The sequence below is a fragment of the Pan troglodytes genome, chromosome 3 (genome assembly GCF_028858775.2).
Source record: "Pan troglodytes isolate AG18354 chromosome 3, NHGRI_mPanTro3-v2.0_pri, whole genome shotgun sequence".
Lineage (NCBI taxonomy): Eukaryota > Metazoa > Chordata > Mammalia > Primates > Hominidae > Pan > Pan troglodytes.
In genome coordinates, this window is record NC_072401.2 from 170,945,338 (window position 1) to 170,953,410 (window position 8,073).

The window sequence follows — 8,073 nt, forward strand, 5'->3', positions numbered from 1 at the left end:
ACAGCTGGCAGTTGCTTTCCACACCAAACCTGGAGCAACTCAGTTGTCCTAACTTTCTCCCACTACTTCCTTCAATTCTTTCTGCCAATGCCATTCCTTGGAATAAAGCCTAGAATGCCTTACTAGGGTGCTACTTAGCCCTGGAAAGCACCAAGTAAGGATCTGTATCTGGTTTGTCCATCATTACCTATCCCTTGAGTAATGCCTTAGGTACTACTGAGTCCTGGAAAGCACTCTCTCCAGACTCCAGCTACAGATCAATCCAATTTGTCAGAGATAAGAAAGTAGTAGTTTTCCCCTCTCAATATTTCCTTCATTTCCTCCAGAACTTTCTGTGCTTCTGGTATATTGTCACATAAACTTCAACTTCCTTATAACATGCCTGTCTATTTTAAGAAATTATGCCAGGCAATGTGGGTAGTTGAGGGAGTAGGGAGGGGCTGAACAACTTCTCAAAGGTATTCCATGACAGAACACAGAAGGCTGGACCACTGCCAGTTTCTGGGGAAACCAGGACTGAAGGGATTGGCAGTGGACCGAGAGACCACTCAAGGGGCTGACCTTTAGGAGTATGTCTACAGTCAGAGTACAAGTTGGCTAAGGCTACCACATCCAAGGGCACAGACTGGGTGGCTTAAACAACAAAAATGTATTTCCTCACAGTTCTGGAGGCTGGAAGTCCAAGATCAAGGTGTCAGTGGGGTTGGCTTCCTTTGAAGGCAACTCTCCTTGGTTGGTAAGTGGCATCTTCTCCATGTGTCTTCACATGGTCTTCCCTGTGTGTCTGCATCCTCATCTCCTCTTCTTATAAGAACACTGGTCTCACTGGATTAGGGCCCATGCATGTGACCTCATTTTACCTTAACCCCCTCTTTAAAGGTCCTATCCCCAAATATGGCCACATTGTGAGGTACTAGGAGTTAGAACTTCAACGTAGCAATGTTGGGGGACATAATTCAGCCCCTAACAGTCAGCAATAGGGAAAGAGGGAGAAAGGAGGTATGACTGTGCTATGGAGAAATGAAAGCAGACACAGCATTTACAGGGGAAAATAAATTTCATGTGTGTTCCCTCATATCTAGAATTCCCTACCTTTCTTTCCCGATCTCTCCATTCTTTGACACAAGCTCCAATCCCGTATCTGTTCTGAAGCCCTGCTAATCGTCTCAGTCCCAATGGTCCCTCTTTCTTATCCCAAATGCAGAGCACTTCCTATCTATCCTACCCATCTGACCCTTCACCCTACGTGGCCCTTGGGGCAGTTCTTGATGCCTTCTACATTATCAAATTTGAGGCCTCATCTTACACCATCCCTGTGGCTTGCCTAGTTCACACTTACCTTCTGTCAGTTCTTCCTAGGAGGCACACCCCTTCCTGTTTAGGTCAGCCCCTTTGAAATATTCTTCGCCTCTGCCCCTTCCCTGCCCAGCCCCCATTCCCTAATTAATATCATTTCACCCTTAAGATCTCAGCTCAGATGCCTCTTCCTCAGGAAGCTTTTGAAGATCACACACACAATTCACCCTCACGCTAAATGCAGGTCTTTCTTCTATCCTCTCCCCTAGCTTTGTGTCTTAGAACTTACTTAATTACATGCCTGCATTGTTATTATTTTATTAATGTGTCTCTCCCACAAGATGGACTACACATTCAAAACCTAATGTGTCTCTCCCACAAGATGGACGACACATTCAAAAGCTAAGAATGGTTTGTCTACCATTACCTCTCCAGCAGCTAGTGTAGTGCCTGGCACCTAATGAGTGCTTAAGAAGTATTTATTAAATAAAGCAACGAATAAACTAAGTATAAATTAGTATAAATCAGGGGGTCTCGTGATCTATTTTTTGGATGAATAAATTTGCTGTGAAGTAGAGGCATCATGAAATCATTAAGTAATGATATCTAAACAGAAACATGCACAGATATTAAGAGAACTTAATGTTAAGAGATATTAAGAGAACTTAAAAGAATTTTTTTTTGAGATGGAGTTTCACTGTTTTTGGCCAGACTGGAGTGCAAGGGTGCGATCTCAGCTCACTGTAACCTCTGCCTCCCAGGTTCAAGCAATTCTCCAGCCTTGGCCTCCCGAGTAGCTGGGGTTATAGGCACGTGCCACCACACCCGGCTAATTTTGTATTTTTAGTAAAGACAGGGTTTCACCATGTTGACCACGGTGGTCTGGAACTCTTGACCTCAAGTGATCCACCCACCTCCTCAGCCTCCCAAACTGCTGGGATTATAGGCGTGAGCCACCACACCTGGCCAGCTTAAGAGAATATTAAAGAGAAGTTAATATCTATGCATATTTATGTTTACATATCATTACTTAATGATTCCTTAAATCATTGGAACTGCGCATAAAAAGCAGAAACTATTAGGTCTAAATTCTATAGGAACTACTTTAAAACCATGCTTTCCTTATCTAATTTACATATATGCATTTTAACTTCTGCAGCTACATTTCTTAGGCCATTGACAGGTATCAGCAGTGTCCCTCTCCCTATGGCTCATTCCACTGCTTGACTTTGGCCTAAAACCAACAGGAATTCTTTACTTAGAGGTAAAAAACTGATGGATTCCCATGGTGATTCCAATCCCACACTTTCCTTTTCTCCTTCAAATTAGGCAGGAAACACTAAAATTTTGGGAACAAGATGTGCGTCACACATTGGAAATGTTCAAATCTGTTGATAACATTCAATATACTTTGGCTAAACGCATGAGGAGGCCACATGGTCACAGCCTAACCAAACACAGAACATAAATAATAAACTGAAGCAACATTCCACGTTATCACTTTCAGCTTTGCACAACATATGGAAACAGGCTCACCGCACCACTTGGTTGTGTCAGAACACTTAAGGGAGGAGGATGCACATTTGGGATTTATTACAGTCACTCACCTAAGGGAAGTGTCCAAAGAAGTGCCTTACAATATCCATGTGGCTTCATGTTACAGAATTCTCACTCTTAAAAGGAGTCTTTTCTAGAAATGTATTGACCTTTCAGGTGTTTGAACTATATGTATGGCCCTGACTGTTCTGAATATTTGAAAGCAAAAGGTACTAGTAACTTATTGAGAAAGCTTTTTTAAAAAAAAGGGGGGTGGGGGGCAGGGGATGGGGGAGGGGTAGCAGGGGGAGGGGTCTTGCTATGTTGTCTAGGCTAGACTTGAACTCCTGGGCTCAAGTGATCCTCCGGCCCCAGCCTCTGGAGTAGCTAGGACTGAAGATGCAAGTAGCTAGGGGCTAGAGGCGAGTGCCACAGTACCTGGCTCGAAAAACTATTTTAAACTAGAAAAAAGGCTGTTCTTTTTCTAAGTATTGCATCAATTGCATCAACTCAGACTACTGAATAGGTTTGTTTTTGTCCTCCATCCTCCCACAGCAAAGTAACAGACATATTTCCTGTTCCATCCACCTCAACTATTTTATCCCAGTTATAAGGCTCAAGTTTAGTTGAGTTTCTTGGCAAGTAATTTTTCTCATGCTAAAGAAGAAACATGAAGTAAATTAGGAAAAGCATATAAACCAGAAAAATAATACTAACGTGATCAAAATCTCCAAATAATTTACCTATGAAGTTCAATTTTGGGAGCTTAACAGTTCAGATAAATGAGAATTACATAGTCAATTTCCATGTTAGCAAGAAAACTTAAAATTCAAAAGACATTAAGTTGAGTGTTTGAGCCTCTCCTTAAATTCCTCTTTATCGGTGAACAAACATTCAATGCATTCCTCACAACAGGTAAGGCAGTGTCAACAACTAAGATACAGTATTCCAGGAAGCCATGCCTTCCCTAGTCTAATTAACAGGGAAACAAAACCTTTCCAAAGATGCAAATCTACACCTTTATTAAGCTAAACAGACCTACATCAGGTGTCTCAGAAATTATCAACTTGATCACTGGTTCTGGGATTAAAATATTCGAGTCCAAATAAGTAAACTCCATAAAATAAAGGAAATCTAAGAAAAGCACTGTAAGCAGATCAGTTTCACAACATGTGGGCTCCAAATAAGGAAAAGAAAACCTCCCTATCCCAAAGTTCTCACTATCTTTAAATAAATAAATATGTCAAAAGAAACCTGACAGCCTTAATGATGAAATTGTTTTCTGATCAGGTTTTCTAGTGATTAAAATGGTCTATATACTTAAATACTTCCTATCATTTACAAAAGATGAGCCTGAGAAAGAAGTAGGAAAACTATTCTGTTAAAACTGCCTGGTATCCACATCTGCGAATTATGGGATCTAATGCTATCCCAATGGGCAGTTCCTGTATTAAATGAAAGACATCACTTTTGAGTGCTTACTGAAGACATTTGAAAAAAATATTCTCATCTAGATTAATTGTTCTTTAAAAGCAGATTTTACCAGTTTGGCCAATAATTTAGAATTCCTTCTTCTTACAAAAATGAAGTTGTTTTAATTACTGATGCTCTTGACTACTTTTTATTTTTGCAAAAATGAGAAAGCACATTTTATCAGGAATCCATCACCTGCAACATAATTTATATTTATTAGAAATACCTATATTTCTAATAAATATAGATTATTTATATATATTTCTAATAAATACAGAAATTTTGTGTGACAGTTGTGGTAGCTGTCCAAATAATTAGCTTCATCTAAAATTATTTCAGCCCAAACTCAAATCCCAAGAAAAATCATTTCGATGGAAATACTTCATTTCATTCACTATAAAGCCCAACATAAAGCTAGATGTTTTAGTGTAGTCCTAAGTGACATTTTGTTGCTACAGCAACGAAACTCTGCTACCTGTAGCCATGATTTGTTAAGAATTCCACCAACGAGTAAATTCTGTGCTGTGTATTCATAAAACCAATAGAATGATTCTAAGCAACATAAAAATTAAGGCTTGATTTCCTATTTATGATTTACCCACACACATACTTACAACATATATACTACATATGTACTACATACATGTAATTATGACTCTCAGCCCCATCAAAAGGATAAAATACCAAATTTCCATTTTAAAATGGGCACAGAACAAAAGCTGGTTTAGATTTCATTCACTAATTGCTACTTGTTTCCCAAAATTTATCTTAAAAGATAACAGAGACTATCTAGAGATAATTTTCAAAACAATAAAATGTATTATTTATATCCAATCTCATTCCAAGATGGGGGAAAAAAATATTCAGAGGTATAATCTATCTGTTCCAGTATGTATGGTTTCCTAAGCAATGAGTTGACTTCGAAAACACCAAGCTAAAGAATAAAGAAAAAATGTGGACATTACCACCTTTATTCACCAAACTACCTCTGTAGGCTACTTACCCTCACTGGGGGGCTCCAGGCTTGCACCCGAGGCTGCTGTCCACCCTGGGAGCTCTGCAGATCTTTTGAGCTACAATTAGCCACAGTGCTGCTCTGAGACCGTAATGCATTTGTGCAGTTGGTCCCACTTCCCCCACCAGGACCAGGTTTCCAAGGCCTCTGTTTGATGCCATCCAGAAGTCTGACCAGCAAGATGTTACTGGGAAGCTCCTCGACACCCGAGCCAACAAGAGTCCTGCACTCGGGACATCTGAGTTCATTTCGAGAACCTACGATCCCCAGCAAACATCGCTTGCAAAACGTATGCTGGCAAGGCAAGACCTTCGCAGAAGCATCAAGGCGCTCTAGACACACCGGACACTCCAAAAGATCCAACAAGGCTGATTCATCCATCTTTATCTACTTTACTGAGAAAAAATCTTCAGAAATGTTCATAGTTGTGTGCATCCCTTAAAATGACTCATGTAACATCCATTTCAGACTTTGCTCTAGAGTCATGGGGAAAAGAGAACATGAGTGTTGTTATCTAGGGGAAAAGTTCATAAAGGAGCCAAGAATCAAAAAGTACCCAAAGTACACTATTCCCTGTCTGAATAGTGTAGCTTTGCTTTGGAATGTGGGTTCCTAAACTCCAAAGTCAACAACTGAAAACAAAACAGGCTTTCTAAACAACGCAAAATTAACCCCTAAAGATATCTAGGGATTCACTGGGCAAACACAAGGCACAGAGTATTACATAATTCCCGCAGCAGGATTTATGAAGTGCAATAAGGAACATAATTTCTTAAGCTCTGAAAGTGGTATCAGCTGCCTTAATAAAGTCTTCAACTCATAGGAGAAGCTGACAGAGGCCATTGAAAGTTTCCTCTACCTGAAATTTACTTTTATATCCAACTAAATTCCCTTTTTTAAGCCACTTTAGCGTTTAAGAAACCATGCCTCATGTGATCGCTCGTGGTAAATGATCCCAATATTAAATACATATGTTTCTTCGCTGTTATTAAAAATAGAACTGTTTAATTTTGCCCAACCAAAAAGAGCTGAAGGTTGACAATTCTAAAAGACACAGATTTGCTTGAAAGCAGCTAAAACAGAAAAGCGCCTTTCAGGGCAGTAGTTGATAAACTCTGAAACACATTTCTGAACGGCCTGTCCTAATCCCATTCAGAAAAGCTGGCAAAATTATCACCAAAAGAATTCGACAATGGAATGTTGGACTGGAAACTGTGGGTATATGAAAATGAGGCCATTCAGGAAAAAGCAAGCCACTTACTGCGCCGCTCTCCCCCCACCGCCAAAATAAATGTAAAAGTGAATGCCCAGGAGAACGGGAGTAAAAAGATTTGGCTGGGAGCATTAACAGCTGTTCTTGACAAAGCCGGAGCGGGGGAGCCCCAGGGCTGCACCCCCGCTCCCACGGCGCCGAGCACAGGTACTCCCAAGCCCGCAGGGAGGCGCGGCGGCCGCTCACCGCAGACACACCCCGGGGCCAGGTGTCGGCGGCACCCGGCAGGAGCCGGTCACGGCCTGGGGCTGCGGCCCGGCCGGTCCCGGCGTGGGGATCTCACCCTACAGCCTCCCTCATCTCCGCCTCCCTTTAGCTCAGGCCGGGGACACAAATCCCTCTACACGACTGCGGGTAGTTTTCAAGGACTTAAAAATAAATGCGCAGGCTTAAGTTGCGAAACTCAGCCCCACAGAGTGCCACGGGGAAGCAGCTTTCTAGCCCAGCCGAGATAAGGCGACAGTCCCCAGAGAGACCGCGCCATCCGGGAAGCAGGGGGTGCTGGGCTGCGCGCGGGGAGACCGCGGCACGGAGCCCTGGCAGCTTCCTGCCCGGAGAAGGCAGAGGCCGCGGGCTGCTCCGCTTCCGCAGGTCCTGATTCCCGGCCCACGGGGACCCGAGGGCGAGGGGAGAGAGAGACCGACCCAGGGCGGGGATGGGGGAATGTCGAGACCACCGCCTTCTCCGCGGCTAGGGGTCCGCCGACGCTGGGTCCCCGTCGACCCCGCGCCGGCCGCGCGCCCTACCTCGCGCCTCGGCTCCTCCTCTTTGTTCGCGGCCCCGCAGCGGCTGCGGCGGCTGATGCAGATGCGGCCCCACCGCGCTCGCCGCTCGCAGTGTCTCTGACGCCGCGGCGGCACCGGGAGACTCCTCTCTGCTGCCCCCCTCACGCGCGCACACACACCACGCCGCCGCCGCCGCCGCCGCCTCCCACTTTCCCAGCCAAGGAGGGCGGAGGAAGAGGAGGAGGAGGCCGGGCCGCAGCCGGCGCCCGGGGCGCAAGGGGGCGGCCCCGCGCCACAGCGCCTTCCCCGGGAGCGGGCGCGGCACCTTTTGGAGCCACCCGCCGCCGCGCCGGCCTCCCGCGCTGAGGTGACCTGCGCCCAGTACCCCGCCGGAGCCCGGGGGCGGGATTGGGGCGGCGGCCTGAGGGGGCGCTGCAAGAGCCTAGAGGATGGGGAGCAGGGCCCCCAGGGGACTACGAGGGGAAGGCTCGGGGACGGACGCCTTCTGCCTGAGGAGAACGCGCCTGAAAAATGGAGCCACCGGACGGGGAGGCGGCGGGAGTGGAGGCTGGGGGAAGCAGGAAGAAGCCCCGGGACAGGGTCCCGCCGCCTCCTCCTCCCCCCGGCGGGGCTGGGCGCCCTGGACGGACCCTTCCTCCCCAGGCTGGGCGAGTCGCGGCGCGGGAGGGGCTGGGTCCGCAGAGGCGGCGGGAGCAGCCCTGGCGGGAACCGATCCCGCTGCGCTTTGCGTCTGG

General features: G+C 45.8%; 1 protein-coding gene across 4 annotated transcripts in view; it reads right to left on the reverse strand.

The window, feature by feature from the left end:
* Nucleotides 1-7,717, reverse strand: part of SH3RF1 (SH3 domain containing ring finger 1) — a 177,069-nt gene extending 169,352 nt beyond the window's left edge. For 3 of the 4 annotated variants that reach the window (XR_001717276.4, XM_016952499.4, XM_016952498.4), the window contains exons 1-2: nucleotides 7,340-7,696; nucleotides 5,309-5,796 (exon numbers count right to left, since the gene is read on the reverse strand). Coding sequence is in view for 3 of the 4 variants with exons in the window: in XM_016952499.4 (XP_016807988.1) it covers nucleotides 5,309-5,701 (393 nt within the window). In the remaining variant the exon portion in view is untranslated. Of the gene's footprint in view, nucleotides 1-5,308; nucleotides 5,797-7,339 lie in introns of all 4 variants that reach the window. The other variant, XM_517530.8, reaches the window with a different exon arrangement.
* Nucleotides 7,718-8,073: the final 356 nt, after the last annotated feature.